The sequence below is a fragment of the Ostrinia nubilalis genome, chromosome 17 (assembly GCF_963855985.1).
Source record: "Ostrinia nubilalis chromosome 17, ilOstNubi1.1, whole genome shotgun sequence".
Classification (NCBI taxonomy): domain Eukaryota; kingdom Metazoa; phylum Arthropoda; class Insecta; order Lepidoptera; family Crambidae; genus Ostrinia; species Ostrinia nubilalis.
This window is the reverse complement of record NC_087104.1, coordinates 4,757,586-4,778,266: the sequence shown is the minus strand read 5'-3', so window position 1 is coordinate 4,778,266 and position 20,681 is coordinate 4,757,586. Positions and strand designations below refer to the sequence as shown.

Here is a 20,681-nt window from a genome sequence, read left to right as displayed (position 1 = left end):
CACGATCGACTGGACTAATAGTCGCGATTGGCCACCCCTGCTCTAAGGGAATGCCTATAATTGGAAATGTAAATAAGCCCTTAGGAAAACCTTATTCTCATTGTAGAGCTACCTCCATTATGAACATAACTATAGTAAAACTTTGTGGTGGAGACAATAGAAGTTTCTCGTGTATGGAATTCAATTTGTGGTGCTTCAGGCACTTTAGTTCGTTTCATTAGTTATTTGGTTTAGTTATTTTTAGATTTTAAGTCTAGAGGTTACTTTGGCTGAGCTTTCTATTCATAGGTCACAGTGGAAAATTCCAAGATTTCCAAGCTTATAAACTTGTGTTTAACTTGTAAGATACGGTTTTCGTTGTTATTATTTTTTGTAAACTCCTGCATAAAAGGCACCCACTGAAAATCAGTGTCTTGGCAGTTACATTCTCAAGATGGTATCGAGTGGGTAACCTTTTTGGCAACTTTATCGTTAATTTTTTCAATTAATTATGTGTTATATCTTTTCTTTTGTTGCCAAATAAAAATATTTTCTTCTTTCATCTTTCAAAGAATCGAGGTAGGCCGTAGGCAATAATTGAACAACGAATTTTCGTGCACGGCGACTGATCTGACCAATCAGCTAGGAAAACATTGGTTAATATTAATATGTCGACATTTTCAAGCGCATTTTAGGCTGTGAGCCAAGGTTCCATCAATTTTAAAACAGTAAATTAGTAAATTGATACTTGGGTGTCATTTTACACGTTTCTAAAAAGTCTTAAAGTCACTGAAATCTGCTATTTGGTAGCTAATATTATGCTAACAACAATATTATTGAAATGATAATTTCGTACCCGATTAAATCTAATAACAGCAGTCACACAATCGGATTATCAGCGTCCCGAGCGGGATTAGTGCCGTCGGCGGATTGTTTACGTGTAACCAAACGTGGCCATTCCGCTAGAATGTTAATTAACGCTGTTTTGGATGCAAATCCTACCTAGGTGAAAACAGTTAGTGCGTGAAAACCAATGCTGTAAAATTAAACAGCAATTTTATGGTCGTCGACACTAATAACCAATATGAATAGAAATCACTTCGTCACTAGCCCTGAAAATCGAGTTAGTTTTCAGTTGGCCATAAATTCAATTTTCAATAGCTTTGAAGGCAATAAATGGTTATTCAATTGAATTTCGGACCTAATAACGTCATAGTCATCTAAAAAACTATGTCAATTGACTAGGACGAGACCCTATTAGGTAGGTAATGGACTACATTTACTCCATCTCTTGAACTGTCTTTAACATAATGAACTATGAAACAAAGCAAATATTAATATTAGTACATGTTATAAATACGAGTACATCTTCACCTTTATCTTAAACTGATGATTTTGTCTGAAGCTGATTAAGAGCATGATTTTGTCTATTTAGTACCATTCTGTGTGTCCAAGTCGAATGAAGTAGACACTTACATTTGAGTGAATTCTTTTCCTGATGCTTCCGTGTAAGGTGACTCCTGCGCGACTAATTGTCCCTATTATGTTACTTTGTACAGGCCTGCTCCTGGAAAAGGTAACATGAGATGAGTAGCATCAATTTCGAATACAATTTACTAAGTAAAAATAGCTTGTATGTCAAAGTTCAGACTTCTGAGAATATATCTTTCTTAGATTTCACTATACCGTCGACAGCACATGACTTCGTATTTATCTTTATAGAAACTTCAGCATTTACCTACAGTTATTTACAGAGAATTGTTAATACCCCTAAAAGATTTCTATTAGAGCTTTTTTATAGGTCCACATTCTCATATTATCCGGATACTGACCGCTATTGGCATGCTTCATCCCTTTGAAAGATTTTATTATTAAAGGTTGCCTTCATAAAAAACAGGATATTTCCATAGGAAATTTCTATTAAAAGGAAAATAAGAGGTTGTTTGCTAATCTAAGGATTCTGTTTTTTTAGCTACAATCTATGAAAATTAATTATGTCTATGTAAATTGTTATACTGAATAATAACATAAAGTTAAAATTACTATCACTGTTTTTGTTTTTCGCTCATCTCATAGCCTGTAGGTATTGGAGACTTAAAATATTTTAGGTTCATGTATTTGAGTACCTATCCTAAAGGCAGATACCAGGTACGTAGCTGATATGATTTTATCAATGATACGGAGCCCTTAGGATACCGAGGCCATAGTGCCGAATTTTATGGATTAGTCAGGCAACTGATCTATAATTTTAAAACGACCATTTCTTAGATGAAAATGGCCCATTGATCTAATGACCCTTTTTGGATGGGGCCCCAACAAATTTTGATACAGGGCCCGCTTAAGGCACGCTACGCCACTGGCTTATACGGAGTTTTTGACATTTTCTCTAGAGATGGGAGTAAAAAGAGGTTTGAAAAGTTTTTTGGGTAAACCACATTATGTCTACACGATTGATGTCAGAGCGGTCTCTAGTAATTTAATAATCCTTCGATGTCCCTAAAGTCGTCCATCTTCAACTCTTGAGAGTTGTTTTAGTACTACTAGCTTTAGTACGCGACTTCGCCCACGTAAAATTTAGTTTCTCACAGATCATTCTAAATTATAGTCTATTTTAGCAAGAACTAGGTAGTCCTAGCCTTCCTATCCTACAAGAAAGATACCAGGACAGGATATATGATACTCATTGGAAGTTTAGGACACCTTCTCATATCTTAAATATGGAGTCATCAGGTAATGTATTTGAAATGTTACATAGGCTATTAATACTCGTACTTATCTACTTTCATAAGGCCATTTGTAATTAATAACGAAAACAACAGGAACTTTTTCAGAACGGTGTAAAAAGGATCCTAGGGAAACTTGCATTCAGCTTAAATACAGGATTACAATAAATTGAACCTGTTTAGTAATTAGTTATCTGCTATTACAACCCTCTAGGCTACACTGCCGATGAATGTGATGATGGAATGTATTAATGACTGTGTAATAACGACGCAAGCGTGTTTAATTAGCTGATATTACAAATCACTAGGCTAAGGTCTAAGCTGTCGATGATTGTGATGATGATAGAATTAATCAATGGCCCATTTACGAGTACTCGTATTGTCTCCAAGCAGTGGTAGGGTCAATACTAGGACGTGTAAAAGTGCTTTTTAAAAGCCTATTTACAAAAATAACTAAGGAGCTGAGACGTGGTCGCTCACTATGGGCCTCATAAGAAGGCTTAAGGTCACCCAAAGGGCGATGGAGCGTGCTATGCTCGGAGTTTCCCTACGTGATCGAATCAGAAATCAGGAGATTCGTAGGAGAACCAGAGTGACTGACATAGCCCGCAGAATCGCTAAAATAAAGTGGCAGTGGGCGGGGCATATAGCTCGTAGAGCTGATGGCCGCTGGGGCAGGAAAATTCTTGAGTGGCGACCACGAGCTGGAAGACGTAGAGTGTTGGCAGGCCTCCCACTAGGTGGACCGACGATCTGGTGAAGGTCGCGGGAGGTGCCTGGATGCGAGCGGCGCAGGATCGGTCTTAGTGGAAATCCTTGGGGGAGGCCTTTGTCCAGCAGTGGACGTCTTTCGGCTGAAACGAACGAACAAAAATAAATGAGTTTTAATGACGCTGTAATAACGATGCACGTACAGATGGTGTGTATATGGCCTTTCAAAAAAGCAATTAGAGCACCGGCTTATGCGCTGCCATCGCCGGCCATCGATCACGCCGCTGCCACCTGGCTGTGTTTACATGAGCGATAAAGCACGAGGGTGCCGTGTGCTAGGTATTTGTACACGTGTGTTGCAGCTTTTTGAAGGGACAGGTTCCATACATCCATCCATTCGTTCGGCACAATTATGATTGATCCTTGCTTCAATCTTAACAAAATTCGAGGAAGTTTTAGTTAAAATATGTTTTCTTAAAGCGTGCGGTATGAGTGATCCTATTTATTGACCATAACATTTTTATCCTAGGTTTAACAATTTTTTTTACTTCACCGCAATGTTCTAACATATTATTATTTTAACTAAAACTTCCTCGATTTTAGTTAAGATTGACGCAAGGATCACTCAATCCACATGCACATCAATTATGTCCTGTTGGTTTCCACAACGATTCTTGCGCTGCCTGCATCAAGATTACGAATTCTTTTTTCTTCACGAATTAATTTCTTTTGAAACTGTTAAGATCGTCGTTCTGCCTCCTTCCTAAAGTTGCTGTGCCCTAACTGGGTCCACATTATACAGGGTGGAATTATGTAATGCCACCGGGAGGGCAAGTATCTACTCTTAATACAGTAGATAGAAAATTTTACTGAAAGAAAACATTCCTTTAACATTTTGAAAAGAAAGAGAACTGCATTTTTTTCGAAAATTTTAGGAAATGTTTGAATGCAGTTCTATATCTTTTCAAAAATAAAGGAATGTTTTCTTTGAGAAAAAAATTCTATCTATAATATTTAAAGTTCTTTCCCTCCAGGTGGCATTACAAAATTCCACCCTGTATAACTGCCTAAATTGTAAGACCTAATGTGAATGTGTTAATGTGGTTATGCAATAAGCAATTGAGTATTGAGTATTGAATTTGTTAGCATAACATAATTTATGAACGAATGGTTATCATATCATAAATTTTGATTGTATATTGGAATAAATACTTGTAAGTCCATGGGTAGAAAATTGGGAAATACTTACTGAAGTTGTTATTTATCCAGCTTATTTTATACATTTACTCAACAAATGCCTTTTAGTACCATTTCCGAAAAGTAACCTAACTTCTTACGTAATCATTATTGTAATGTTTGCATAAGAGTAGAATAAATATTTTGGCATAATGCTATAGGTATTTCCGATACCAAACTAGGTATATCAATTTCAATATTGTTTGGGCTCTTTTCCTTGTGAATAAAATGGATGGTGAGTCGGATCGTTCGACAACTGAGTTATGTATAATTGGGGGCCTTTTGCTGCGTAAATAAAACGTGTTGTATTAGAAGGAAATCAATATTTAAGTACAAACAACTAACTTCAGCACTTTTTGGCAAAAATTGGCCATAAAATCTAAATGCATGGCATGAAAACTATTTTTCAGGTTGAGAAATGATGGGCTTCTATGGGCTTACATTCAAACTTTATTTTTTTATTTTAACTCCTTCAAAAACTGTGTTGTCAAAAGAAGTGGCACATGTGCTTCTATTTTTTTTAATTTATTATTCATTATTGAGCAATTACATATTTGATCCAAATAGCGTCCTAAATCCTCTTTAGGTTTGTCTAGACACTATTGTTCTCTATACACCGTGTTACTTTGCATTCTTGCCATATTCACAGAGATAAAAGTAGGGACCAATACCTATTATTTAAGATAAACAAGAGACTCCCATAAAGAAAATACACTGAGTTTTTAGTAAATTTGGTTTTGCAGTACAAATTGGAATAAACCAATTTTGTCTCGCACTTTCTACAGGTGCAAGTGGAATAAACCTAGTGGGCGTGGCCTAGTTCTTATTAAACTGTGATGTTTTATGGCTCTGGGTACCAGCCTTTTTATCCAGTCATAATAATTATTTTAAAATACTCTTCAGTTGATTTTAGATTTTCCTTTCTACTCTCAGTTTCTACTTTACGAGCTTAGGACCGTCAAAAATACGTAATAATTATTAGGCTTTTAATTAATTTATAACATTGTTCCCTATTTTTACAAATTAATAAATTAAGTATTGAAATGAAATCACCTTATTCACAATTAATTATTTATTTATGAGTTCCTACTTACAAAGTTTACGTACTGCGAAGCAAGTGTTCAAAGTGTCCTCCGTTCTGATGAAGGCACAGTCTAGCACGGCGAAGCGTAGGTATTTCGCTTTAGTTTTCGCAACACATAAACGTTTTGTCTCACAGTTTCGCTGAAGCAATCCTTTCACGTAACACGTTTACACTTTTTATCTCTTCTGCGCATACCAGGTCGTTTCAAGTCACTCCAAAAATAATAGTCCATTGGTGTTAGGTCCGAGGATCGTGGTGGCCAAGCTACTGGACCCCCTCGTCCAATCCACTGTTCACTAAACGTATTATTCGCGCACTTGACGTCCTTATTGTGGGGGAGCACCATCCTGCTGGTAGTAGAGCATTTGGTGTAACGCTAAGGGTACGTCATCAAGCATTTCGTTTAAGACGTCTTGCAGACACTCCAAGCTCCATTTTGATTAAATTATTCGTTGTTTGAATACACTTCAGTCATTTTTGTATTATTTATAACGTGATTTGTGATTGATGGATTTCTCAGTTTTTTACAAAAGTGTCAAAAAGACATTTTAAAGACAATAGATTGCAATAGATATTTAAAAATACAATAAAAAGTAAAAAAGTCTCCATCGCCATCGCTACCATAAGTGATGTGCATGCGTTACGATAGTTAGTGATGTGTTTAACAGATTGTCGATAAAATAAAATATTCAAAATTAAAAATCAAAATTTTCGGGCATTATTTTTTAACGGATTTGTGTTCAGTATCAGTAATATAGTTACCTCTGTAAATATGGCAAGAATGCAAAGTAACACCCTGTATTATCTCCCGTCAATCATTAACCCATAGTTACCTGGATGGGGCAGCGCAGGACCGTGAAAATCCTTGGAGGACGCCTTTGTCCAGCAGTGGACGTTATTTTGCTGGAACAAAAATGAAGTACAGCACACAATCTTGTGTCTGCTCGTTTGCCTCCTGTCACATAAAAAAAAATCTACATTTTTGTTGAAAAAGTGCAACTACTTGTTACAACTAGGTTTTAGTTATCTTTTATACACGAGTACTCTACTTATTCTACTGTAATCATCATCACCATCATTGAACGTGCGTGACGCGATAAGTAACACGTAGACATGCTCAAAAGCAACAACAACAATACTGAACTCAATCAGTATTGTATCAGAACTTGCTTCCAAGTTTCCAAATGCAATGGTTTGTGATTTGTATTGACATGAACGAACACATAATAGTGATGGCCGCTCGTACTTAGTTTGCGGGCACGAAACTGGCGACGGCCGCGGCCGAGCGATGGCGACGCGACGCGATTTCGGAGCGGATGCATTACAACAACATGGACAGTAGGTATATGTGACGCGCACGACGTGTGAGTTTACATGAAAGGTTTTTTTAACGTCCTCACTAGTGAACGCGTTAAAAAATGTATGAAAATTTTAGTTCTTGAGAGTTTCCGTTAGGGGCGCTGTACAATCCATTTAATGTCATTTTTTTATGCGCTCACTAGTGAGGACGTTTGATCGCCCCGCCATCGCTCGGCCGTCGCCAGTTTCGTGCCCGCAGACTTAAGAACACCCTATTTGCATTCTATTGAGCTCTCGGCCTGTCAAACAGGCATCGTGTCGTATAACAATGTTGTCTGGCACAACACTGGCATTGTTACAGCTACTACGACTGTTATAGGAAAAGTTGGAATTGTAATAAAGTTAAGTTATAAATTTAATATTATGGGTTTCGTATTTACATTTTTCGAATTTTTCAACTGGCTGAGAGAAGTTGCTTCTTACCAATATTTATGATACTTACTAGAGTAGAGGTACGTAGAGGCCAGTAAGTAAGATTTTGCATTTATTGGAAAGTGTCAATAAGTGAAAAATAATAGCAGTATTTGTTAGCTTAAGCACAGAATAAATAAATTTACTACGTAGTAGGTCACAATTTAATTTAATTTGATAAAATAATTGGATTTTGTTGATTGCCTTGTATGATCATTGTGGAAATTTTATAAGAAACACAATAAGTACTAGTTGTTTTTTTATTCTTAGTAAAAATCTAACTCTTAATAATTATTCTTAATGATTACGTATAAAACCTCTTTAGAAAGTTTGATGAGGAAGAAAATAATGAATAGAAAGAATAACCTTCAGAATTTTTTGACGGCCTGCCTCAATTGGTTTAAGAATTTTCCAAATCGTTTCAGCAGTTCCAGAGAATTACCTAATTCCTACTAATTTGAAATTTAAAATCGATATATTATTAAAAAAATAGTATAATGACATTTTAAATCGTTTTTAATCGATAAACGTTAGTGTGTACAAAATCAATAAACAAATTCCTATTTGTGACTAAATAATTGCTAAGGTTGGGTTGCACCATCTTACTTTTACTTTGACAAGCGTCAAAAATCTATCAAACTCCATACAAAAAGCACCGGTTATCGTTATAGTTACCGTTAAAGTTAGGTGGTGCATCTCAGCCTAAGAGTTTAATAACGGACTCAAAAGAATATCTATTTCAGTACACTGCAGTCATCGACACTTCAAATAATTTGATTTATATATCCGCTGCAGTAAGATAGACTGCAAGGCGCGTATCCGCAGCCGATAATGACTTCGTACTAAAACTATTTCAGTCTAGATATTTTTGAATCTGATCTGAAATTATTGAAAAATAGCACCTATTACAAGTATACAAGATACCACAGTCTGTACTATCCGACTGCAGTTTTTAGTTTTTGCGCCATTTTCAGCTTATGCTATGGCAAATGTTAGCGCTAATTAGTTTCTTTGTTTTCTTATGGTAGCGCTGATTATTTTTGTGGTAGTATAAGAAGGAAAAAAAGAACTACTTTTTCCCCTTTGAAAAATTCATATTGTACCTAAATGAAGTATTATTTTCTCAACAGTCAAATACAAGAAAACACATAATAAAAATAAATTTTCTTCGTTACGATAATTTATTTGGGTATGCGACATGTGCGTAATATTTCATGAAATGCTATAATGTTAGAAATATTAACAAAAATATATACAGAATATGACATTTAGGTTAATATCCCTATTAGATATTCCACACCCTTGTTGAAAGTGTTAAAAAGAGCTGGAATTTATTAACCGTGAAGTGGCAGTTAGTTTTAAGTTACTGCCACTTCAGTATGAAGGAGTTCAGTGCCCTTTTTGGGACATATCTATTGGTCTTCAAATATCAGCCTTTCCCGAAAGCCTATTGTATCTGTAACTGTTTGTACTGTAATTCAATAAAAAATACCGAGAATTACATGTTGTTTGATGATTCCAAGGTCAGTAATCTTAACATTTGAAGAACGTAATTTGTCTTTGATTAAAGGTAATTTGAGACATAATTTAATTTAAAAAGCAAATTGAGTAAGTTGTTTCAAGTTTGTTTGTGATACCTATTATATGCTTGAATGAAACTGATTATCTGAAAAGAAATAATAATATGATTCTAGGTTTCGAAGGGCTCGCGAAACTGTTGCTTTAATTATTCCAACTTTTGGTTCAAAATGGTTCGGTTATGACGACTCTAGTTGTTAGATTATAATAATTGAAGATGTATCATAATATAAATACAATATCGCATCAATAAAAATTACAAACATTCCTTTTATTTCCAGAAAAATGGACCTTTCCGACCCCAGAAGATATCGCATACCACATAATCGGAATGGACATGAGATGGCGCAGTGAACTTCGTCTCAAGTGATGAACAAAGGACTCCGTCACAATGTTAACGGACGAGTCCCGATTGAACTACTCTGTTACCAACTACAGCGATCCACCATTCCTCGATGATCCAAGATTTATATCGCTATTAAAACATAGGGGATACAACCACAGTGCCAGTTTTGGAGAAGTATTAAAAGCACTCAATGATTGGAAGAGCAGATACAACATTTCAGTTTACAAAGAATGCGACAGGTTCGAGTATTGCTCTGGAGACTTCAGAGAGTTGATTTTGGCGTACAACAGTATTCATGGATATGTCAGTTTGTTGGTAAGTAAATCATTGTAAGGTAGAGTCGATAACTTCATTTCGTAACTATAGTTACAACTTTTTGATCGCTGATGAGATCTCTTAAAACTATTTTGTACCACGGTTCTATGTGAGAGTAAATAAATTATTGTGCCTTAAATTGCATGGGCTCGTTAAATTGCTTTCTAAGTAGATTTATCAAATTGACACCCGATATTTGGTGAATTTTCTTATAATTGAAGACAAAGGGCTATATTTCACCGGGACACCATTGCGGCGCAACCAGTCGCCGGCTACCAACAAATGTATACAGCTCTATAGAGAGTTACTCACCTGGTGTCCATTTGGTTGCGCAAAGCTGTATACGTTTTGTTGGTAGCGGCGACTGGTTGCGCCGCCATGGTGTCCCGGTGAAATATAGCCCAAAACCATTAGTAAGGTAGGTAAAGACGGCTGAAGCATCACATTTGTTAAAAACAAAATTACGTTATTAAGATTCTACTGAAACCAAATACAACCTACCTAAAGCCTGTGCTACAGTATTTTAATGTTTGTAATTATTTCTTCACTTAAGCCTATTCAATACAAACATACAAATCTCTCCTCTTTATAAATTAAGTATAGATTATAATTCTTGCACTAAAAATAAAGAGCGTTGTTTTGTACTGATTAAAGATGCAAATTATAATGTCAGAGGCCACAGAGCGATTGAAGGGTTCATGTATAATGCAAATTCGCCGCAATGTCGCGCGGCGAATACAAGTCAGTTGTTGCTTTAGCTTCAATAAACATAAATATATTGACGGCTCTTGGAATTGAGTTCGCGTATCCGACATGTTGCAGGTTCTAATCCCGTTAGGGGTGTGTTTGTGTTATAAGTACGAGCATTTGGAGCGCTTTTATATTTATGCGACTTTAGCAGCGCTACAAACGCGTGACAGTTGGGTTGCTGATAATTTCCTACTAACTATTATGACAGTACGGCAGCGGCGTTTATAATGTTAAGGCAGGAATCCGCTGCTGCCGTGCTGCTGGTCGTGAGCACACGATGCGTTGCGGCGGCGGTGCGACGTCGGAGCGGTGTCGCTCCGTCATCTTACATAGAAATATCTGTGGCGAGCACACGATTACTGCAAATACGTTGCGCTGCGTCGCGTCATAAAAAATATATGGAAAACGTCACTCGCAGCGTACATTTATTATGACGGGACCTCACCCTAACGCGCTAATGTGAAAACAGTCTCAGCCCAAAGTCGTTAAGTTAATGTAGCACAATGGTAAATAAAACCTTTCCATTACTATTCAAACACATCGTTTAACAATAAATCAAACCTATTTCGGTCGGTTGTTTACCATGTCATACGACGCGACATGTCGTTGCTTAATTGCATGTTGAACTTGTATAGAGTTTGGTATTGTTGGCACATGAATGCATTAATTTAATTTAGTAAAATTTTATGTTCTGTTTAAAATCTAGATTTAAAGTAGATACTTATTACACTCGTACGAGTAGCTCGAAAGTCGAAACTATATTTAATATCAAGTATAGTCTTTTTATCATTTAAATTTCAATATTCTTTAAAAGTAACGAATTTTAAGTGTTGTTTTGTAACGTGACACTAGTTCACGTTTGAGTTAAGACATCCCGTTTTTTGCAGGATCCCGTTTAGTTGTGTAATAAGTGTTTTAATATTATTGTTCACACGAACATCCCGTCGATAGGTAGTTATTTCTTTAATAAAATTTTCTTTCATTTCCTAGGTATGCCTGTTCGGTAGTTTGGCCAACATTCTCAATGTAGCAGTTCTGACGCGGCGGGACCTAGCGGCAGTTCCCATCAACCGGCTGCTGAAGTGGCTGGCGGTGGCCGACGTCTTCGTCATGATGGAGTACGTGCCCTTCGCCATCTACAGATACCTGGTAAGTCTGCTGGTGGAGTTTTTTGTTTATTGTGGGTTGGTACTGTCCACTTAGCGCTTGTTGTAGCGCAGAACCGTGCATTGTGGAAAACCTTGGGGGAGGCCTTTGTCCAGCAGTGCACGGCATTTGGCTGAAACGACGACGACGACGACAACTGCCCACTTACTGCGTAGCTTCATAGACGCGTACCTATTCGTCATTCGAGTGTATGTATGTATGTATGTATAGGTACTCGTATTTCTTTGGCACGGCCTACAGCCTAAACGGCTTGACCGATTTTAGCGTGAGAGGTGTCGTTAGATTCGTCTGTGTATTCGTACTGGCTATGATAAATTGAAAAAATAAAAAACAAAATGGCGGATTTTAGGCTTACTTAATCAATTAATGTCTGTAAAAATCACTCTCTTCTAATAGTTTAATGTAACCTTCATTCAGCGTTTTATGCTCAGATCTTTTGGGGCCATTAAACGATTAAAACTAAAGGGCTGGAGTTAATTATGTGCTGCGAGTGCTTACAGCGGGCGCACGTTCAAAGGGTACAGGGCTTTTGCGGATTTGCCGTTGAAAATGTTGAAATATTGCTATCAACTCGAATAATTCAAAACTGGACTCTTTGGTGATATATTTAGGGTCCACTACAAGGGTACTTAATCTTTATAATTTCATACCCTCTATAAAAGTGGCTTCCCTTACTTATAGCTTACTGGTAATCTAAGGGAACGCTATTATTTATTTCAATTATTGTCAAGGTTACCCTAGACTTGACTATTCAATATATGTAGGTATGTAGGACTAGAAACTACAGTAAATGACACAAAGTGCATGGATTAAAGACCCAAGTAAATAATAAAACAAATGTACCTTTTACTTATCAAAGTGGTGTTAGTAAATCTCTATGCTTGTTTAAACCGGTGAGATTATACTTTAATACGTTATAAAAATAAGCAAAGGCATCTTGCAGATGTTTTTATCACTTGTTTAATTATGCATATGACAGAAGAAGCAGAAGTTGCATGGACTAAAAGAAAGATAGCTAAATTTTAACACGTAGTTCGTAATTTGTGAGCACTATCTCGGTAAATGGAGATGTTACTAGAAATCTCTCAATATCAATTTCAACGAACAACAGTTGAATATTTCAAAGACTTTCTTGCGCCGAGTTCCAGTGAAAAGGTCGTCTCCAAAGGATGGAGCAAAAAGTAACAAACAAGAGTTTTCTTTAAACTACAGCTCCTGCCAAGCATTCAATTGAAACAGTAGAATCTAGATTTTACAGAAATGCTATTTTAAAGAAGTACTTAGATTAATAAGATAATTTTGAAGATAAGCAGGCACCTTTATTTTGCACATCACACAAAACGATTTTCTAGACTACCTAGGGAGAGGGAGGACAGTAGACAGATACGTACGTAACATTAACATATTTAACTAGCACTTTGTCGTACGTTCCGTGATCAAGAACAGGATATAAATCTAGGAAATTAGGAGGATATTATAATCTAAAGATCCGTAAACCATTTTGTGATGTAACATTAGGAAAAAAACATGCCAAAAGCAAAATACAAAATATTATGTTCATAATTATTCTTAATATGATAAAAGTTACCAACAATGATCATGCTTTTTATATAGGTATCTACCTAGTCGTCAGGTTTCCTCAAAAGACTCACATAGTCATGACAGATTATATTTTTGAAAGCTTTATTTCCTCGTAATCTAACGGACAGCTCATAAATTAATGGAATGTCGCTTGTCGCTTTTTCTTTCCTTTGGGTCCCGTATTTCAAAAGGAAGAACGGCACCTTATTACCACTTCTTAGTTCATTTGCCTGTCGATTAAGATTTTATTATTTTCTGGATTTAACGCAATACGAATATACAGCTAGGGTATGTTATAAGGGCTTCCTTAGTGTAAAAATTATGTTACTTTTTTGCCATTACAAAAACAATAAAACAATACATCACACGTTACTTTACAGTATGGGAGAACCTAAACTGCTGAGTTAGATCTCTTTATACAATAAATATTTCGAAGATGGTCCATGTTGACGCAGAAAATGCAGACATGCAATTTAGGAAAGAGCTGAGTCAGGATTGTATATCTCAGTGCGCGAGTCCGACTTGCATTGACCAGTTTTTATTCAAAAGCTTCGTTTCAGCCAAAATGACGTTCACTGCTGGACAAAGGCCTCCCCCAAGGTTTTCCACAATGACCGGCCCTGCGCCGCCCGTATTCAGGCACCTCCTGTGACCCTCACCAGACGGAAAAAGCTATTATGGTGGCAAATCCCACTCGAAATAAGTAAAATTCTTACTCCAATTTGAATTTTAGAGAAATGCCATGGCGCGTGTAAACCCAAAACTATTTCATTAAGCTAGCAATAAATTACTGATACGTCAGTAAGTTATCTCTGGAATTTCCTCGAAGTCACTGTCAGATAACACCCATGATATTTCAATTAAATTTTGAAACAATATACGTTTCCTCTGCAACAAACTTCAGTTTGGCCTTATTATTATTTAACCCTGAAACTCGATAACCTTTTACCTTTACAACTTTGGTATAATGTTTAATGTTTAAATGTCTGTCTTAAACTTTTCGCAGAGAAGCAGTTTCATTTCGAGATTCTTTGTTAAACTGCGGATCCGAGTAGAAGCGGTCAAAGTTTTGTTTTCAATATTATAATTTACGGCTAATAAACACTTAATTAAGGTGCTTGCTTATTTAACCTAATTTAATTTTGTAGAGTTCAGAACTTCGGAGTCAGACGACGAGCACTTATTGATGATGTCTAAAGTAGTTAAGCCTTTAAGTACTGAGAAACTAGACAATAGAAATTGATTGGCTTATTTCCAACGTATACATTTATTGAAATCAAATTAGTGTATAGAATTACAGGTGTGAAAATAAAGAGTCAAGTATTAGTAGTATTAGTATTTGTCAAGGTATTGTGTAAAATCAAGCACAAATAATATTCTAAGGAATAGCGGTGTCTCCTGGCTTCTTTAAGCTCAAAAGTGGGCATCAATCATCTTTAATCAAATAAATATTTTTTCTTTCTTTCTTTCTTTCTTTGTTAGTGAAAATAGGATTATATTTATTATTATTATTGTTTAAGCAAAACATTCTTAATTTTATCATGATAATCTTAGAGAGAACGTGAAATTGACTGTACAAGCATGGTGTACAAATATATTGGTTAACTACTATAAAAATAACAGTTTTTCAAATCCAAAACTCTTTATTAGTATGTAGGCCCTTTTTAGTGCACTTATTTACACGTCCGTACAATGTACAATGTATCTTGCTTGTGTCTTTTCTTTCCTTACTGTAGTATCTTTTGCCTCTCACTGGAATACGTAGATGTGAAATCTATAGGACTTCATTTGCAGTATTAACTCGGTCAAGCCATAACCATCTTTTCTCGACTGCATCTCGTTGAGACAATTTTGATCGATTGCCCGCAGAGCCTGACCTGCAATCCTGGGCAATAAATTTCTGCTTAGACAGAGAATTTCCTTTGAGGTCTTCTTGATCGAATGTCTAATTTGATGGAGCTGATGTTTCTTTATTTTATTTTCCTTTGGTTTGTAGTAAAATTTGATTGGTATTTAAAATGACAATTGTGTATTTGTTTTGTACCATTGTCATTTTATCTACTGTATCTTAGCAAGGTATTTTGAAATTGAAGATGTTTTCAAGTAATGAGATCTATGAAAACTTGAAAAGTATGTATTACTTCACTCGTAGTTCCAATATGTGTTTTTTTAAGTTTACTGGACGTTAAATATTAGTATACACTATAGATGAATGTTAGGCTAAACATTCATCTATAGTGCATAAATACAGCCTAGGTCTAGTCGGCAGACCGATACCTAAAACGTTGGGCCAATATCGCTCAAATTCGCCCGACTTCGTTGTTCATTTTGAACCCCAAACTATTAACTCATAATCTGTTTCAAATTACGGTTATTACACATGCCGAGACGTATTACAGTTCGCGAATTGCTTTAGAGCCACGTGTAATATGAGCCTGTGGGTTAATTAAGGGTTAAGATTAAATTGGAAACCCTTTGAAAGTAGCGTTACTTGAATGATGGTGTAATATGCAAGTAATCACGTGTTCACAAGTACACAAGCGTTAGCGTGGTTTCAGGCTAAAGTAGGTAGAACATGGACAGAAAAGTCTAAGGCTGGGTTGCACCACCTAACTATGACCGTAACTTTAATGATAACCGGTGTTTTTTGTATGGAGTTTGACAGATTTTTAACGTTTGTTAAAGTTAAAGTAAGATGGTGCAACCCAGCCTAAGGCTGAATTGGACCACCAAACTTTGACCGTCACCATAGCGATAACCGGTGTTTTGTGTATGGAGTTTGACAGCTTTTTGACGTTTGTCAAAGTTAAAGTAAAATAAGTAGGCAGTGTAAAGTAGAAGAAACAAGTGACATCAAATATAGTTTAAATTAAACAGAGTTATATTTTGTGGTTATATGATGCATATTTAACGACTCTACCTTCTACCGTTACGGATTAATGATAATTTTCCTTTTCTAATGAAATGTTTAGAGACCATTTAATTTGATGAGTTCTCATGAAATACAAACGATTTTATTAGGTATGAGAGTTGCTTTGTTATTTTAGACAGGTCCTTCAATTAAGAGGTAATTATAATTGTCCAACATACCGAAATATAAATCTTTTGTTAAAAGAAACAAATGACGCGGAACCAAAGCTTAGTTAGCTTTTTAGGAATGATTTAACCGTGAGTAAATTATTCCTAAAAAGAACTCATTCTGCCGTGTTACAAAATTTAAACATGGCCGCATCTGTTTTGCAGAATTAGTTGATTGACGTTATAAAGAAATTACATTACGTGCTCGAGTAGGCGTACTTACGTAGCTTTGTATTAAGTTTTTATTACGCTACATCATCAAAGTTAGAAAGAAGTTCTCTAACAATTTTGCGGTTCTGTTTTGTTCGACGCTAATACCTACTTACTGAATATATTTTTTAAATTTCTGCGCTACTGGCTTTGACTTTCAGCCAATTCTCAGTAGGTACCTATACGGAGGTAATACTGCCTAAGCATGCCTACGTATGGTTTCTTACAAACTGCCTCACTTAAAAGGTACTTATTGCTTTTGGATTTTTATAGATTGGAAAATGGAAAACCAAACAAATTAAAGCAAAAATACATTGGCATTAGATTTACAGTAATAAATAGTACGATCCCTCACTGAAGCGGTAACCGTGCAGTTACGGTTTCGTCCAAAGGTACGAGAACTGCCATCAACCGCGCGATTATCGCTGTGTTTAAACCAGCCTTATTGGTTCGTTCGTTCGTTCGTTTTAGCCGAAAGACGTCCACTGCTGGACAAAGGCCTCTCCCAAGGATTTCCACGAAGACCGGTCTTTATTGGTGCTGGAACCAAATTAAAATAACTTGAACTGCCTAAGGTGGGAATTGAACCCACGACCTTTCGCTTCTATCTGAGCTACTTAGACACTGCATTCAAGTGTAATACGCTGACGTTATGTTATTGATGCTTTTGTCACCAGTTGCTGCCCGGCCAGCAAGACTACCCGTACTCATGGGCGGTGTACATGCTGTTCCACATGCACTTCACGCAGATTCTTCACACGGCCTCCATACTTCTCACGCTGTCTCTCGCTGTGTGGAGGTACCTGGCGATCAAGTAAGTTATTACAAATATTGTCATCTTTACACTGCATTAAAGCGAAAGCACACGATGAGTTGGGTCGCGGTTCCGGAGCGATGTCGCTGCGTCGCCGCGACGTTTTACATAGAAATATCTGTGATGTGCACACGTCGCGAGCGAGATACGGCGAAATTCTTACGCTGCGGCGCCGCAACGCATCGTGTGCCTTGGCTCTTACATTATTGGTGTGGTTGAAGTAATTTGGAGGTAGGTACAGAATGAGCATCCTTTGTTTTTGTCACTGCAACTCCTGTGAAACCAAGATCGACGGATTGTTTGCCAATACAACTAACCAGAGTAACCAGTGAAAGTTGGGTAACTCCCGAGGGATCTAAAGACCAACAAACATGTAGGCTATCTGAGGTCACTGTCAGCCTCTAGTACTGGATCCTAATGCATTATAATCAGACGGGGCAATTCGCTTACGCATCGACCCTTTTAAGGCGATCAGTTCACACATCATTAGACATGCCTTCTTTGAAAGGATTTTGTATTTCTACGAAGTACAAGATGGAAGGGACAGGAAAAACACAGAATTTTGTGTCGGAAAACTAATCGGATTTCCAATTTGCTTAAGTTTTTGTCACTTGGTTTTGTTGTTGTTTGCGAAAGTCGAATAGTAAACAAACCCGATAAAGTGTTTATCGTTTCTAATAGAATATAGCGGAGAATAAGTCCTTTTGTCATTCTTCCACACATAAAGATTCTAGCTTTACGATACATAGCACAATTGACTTAAACACAAATTCTTTTGTTTTTAACACTCAAAATCCTCTTCTGCCTAAACGTGCTAACGAATCCGGTCGTTTATTACCTAGATTGCAGAAGCGCTACGAAGTTAGTACAAACGATGAATTCGGAGTTGCTAAATCCTTGTTTGTTCCAGGTACCCTTCATACAGCGCGTCTCTGTGCACGGACCGCCGGTGCACCGCCGCGATTCTTGCGAGCTTTATCCTCCCGCCCATACTGTGCATACCTTCGTACTTTGTAAGTATATTACTTCAGGTAGTTTAAAATACAGGGTGATAGACCAGACGGATATAATGTTTTTTCAGAAAGTTGGATTCCAGGAAAATAGTGCTGAATCACTTTATTATAAAATTAACGGAATCTAGGCAAAATCCATAGTCACTTTCCAGCATATCTTGCTGCATATCAGTATGAATTATTTTTTGAAAGAGTACAGTGTCTAAAATTTTAACTGAATATATCATTAGAAAACAAAGTAAAAATATTTTCAAGTTTTCAAATAAAAAAATCATACTAGTTAACTCGTTAATGGGATGGGAAGCGATTTCTTCCTGCCGGGGTCTGATAGGTCTCTAATAGAACTTTAGATAGGTCTCTAATTTCAATGTGCGACATGTTGTTTACATAATCACGTCTTCAGTCTTAACATCAAGGATTCATTACGTTAAAAGTTTCTTATTTATCGTTTCAATTAGGCTTCCTCACTGTCATTAAATCAGGGTAAGTGGGAGAAGTGAAGAGCAAGCTATAATCGTTCCCCGTTATCCTGAGGGAATTTATGAGAAAACTCGCGGATGCTCATGAGCAGGTACACCTGGCGATTGGAGTTGGCATTGGCTATCGTCAAGGGAATCCCTTAAATTCGCCTAACTATAATAATATGTGTAACCATTGGAGAGGCTCTTTAAATATTCTAGTTTACGACCCCAAAATTTAATTTTGAGTCTACGAGAATAAAGTAAAAAAAATCAGTGTATCAGCCACTTACCGGAAAACCGAAGACCTCTTAAAGGCAGAAAGAAGGCGCTAGATGCAGGCCGCTACCAACCGGGCAATATGGAAATTATTGAGGGAGGCCTATGTTCAGCAGCGTCATTTTAGCTACAGGCTAAAATGATGAAGACGATGATAATAAATCAGTTAACTAGGAACAGTTCGTAACTAATTTGTTGCCAAGATTAATAGATTAGCGGAAGACTATTCGCGATTGATAAAGGTTCGGATGGCGTGGGACAAACAATTACCGCAATGCCTAGTCAAAGCTACAATCTCGAATAAAACAGCCAGTGAATAAAAATAATTGAATAATTGATGAATTAATTTATTTAACTATGTGCTAAGCAGCCAGTCAGCCAGACATACAATTCTTTTTGCTTGTCTTTAATGCAGAGTGTTAGTTTAGACATAAATCCTTTTAACTGGTAGCTCAGTTCGTTCGTTCGTTCTTATCAGCCGAAAGACGTCCACTGCTGGACAAAGGCCTCCCCCAAGGATTTCCACAAAGACCAGTCCTGCGCCGCTCGCATTCAGGCACCTACCGCGACCTTCACTAGATCATCGATCCACCTAGTGGGAGGCCGCCCCACGCTACGTCTTCCGGCTCGTGGTCGCCACTAAAGAACTTTCCTGCCCCAGCGCCATCAGCTCTACGAGCTATGTGCCCCGCCCACTGCCGCTTGATTTTAGCGATTCTGCGGGCTATGTCAGTCACTGGTTCTCCTACGGATCTCCTCATTTCTGATTCAATCACGCAGGTAGCTCAGTATCATGTTAAGAGTCCAAAACCTATAGGAAAATTCCTTAAAATTTAACATTTTTATACAAGAAAAAGACTGTTTAGCCTAACACCTTGTATAAAAAATCTGAATTTTATGGATAAAATATAAGATTATAGATCTAGTAAAGGAATTCAGCAGTTATGGATAGTTTGACGTTGCCCTGTTCTTATCTGTAAAATTTTTGATTTACAAACATTCATTTGAAATGGTTTTCAGTTTGTTTACGAAATTAACATCCTGAAAACAGAAACGATCAGTGTTATTATAACACTGTTATAGAGTGCAACGATAAATATCCAAGAATTTATGATAGCTGAAGTCGTAAAACTTTAATATCAGATTTTAAAACAACTGCACAGTCTGTTTTCTCCAGGCTGTGGTAAGACAAAGTCGCACCTTAGATTAATCGATTTCTTCGAGGTTTATGAGGGCGTAAACAATATAAACCGCACGGACGCCATCAAGCTCTTGCGGTTTGAGTGTATTTCGGTTGCGTGCCTTGAACTACTCGAGTCAATTAGATTATTAAATACACATCCATAATTCAACAGATGGGTGTAGAATAAACAGTTTCATTATCTTTAGCTTTAGTGGTTTTGGTGTCTTGTTTCATTGAAAATTCATTAGAGATGTAACAAATCGGTCATTTATTAATATTTTTTTAAAACAAAAGTTTAATAAGTACTTGCAGACCGAGAGCATAGCTAGTTTTCCTTGTATGCAAACTAAAAACTATAGAAAATTGACACCCATATTCACATACGATGCTTGCTTAAGTGAAGCAG

The 20,681-nt window shown here is 36.8% G+C and overlaps 1 protein-coding gene across 2 annotated transcripts in view; it reads left to right on the top strand.

Annotated features, from left to right (window-relative positions):
* Window positions 1-20,681, top strand: part of LOC135079881 (G-protein coupled receptor dmsr-1-like) — a 36,207-nt gene that overhangs the window by 11,364 nt on the left and 4,162 nt on the right. The window contains exons 2-5 of one of the 2 annotated variants that reach the window (XM_063974506.1): window positions 9,363-9,742; window positions 11,483-11,641; window positions 17,206-17,342; window positions 18,253-18,355. In XM_063974506.1, the coding sequence (XP_063830576.1) occupies window positions 9,473-9,742; window positions 11,483-11,641; window positions 17,206-17,342; window positions 18,253-18,355 (669 nt within the window). In that variant the 5' untranslated portion in view covers window positions 9,363-9,472. The remainder of the gene's footprint in view (window positions 1-9,362; window positions 9,743-11,482; window positions 11,642-17,205; window positions 17,343-18,252; window positions 18,356-20,681) is intronic. The other variant, XM_063974507.1, reaches the window with a different exon arrangement.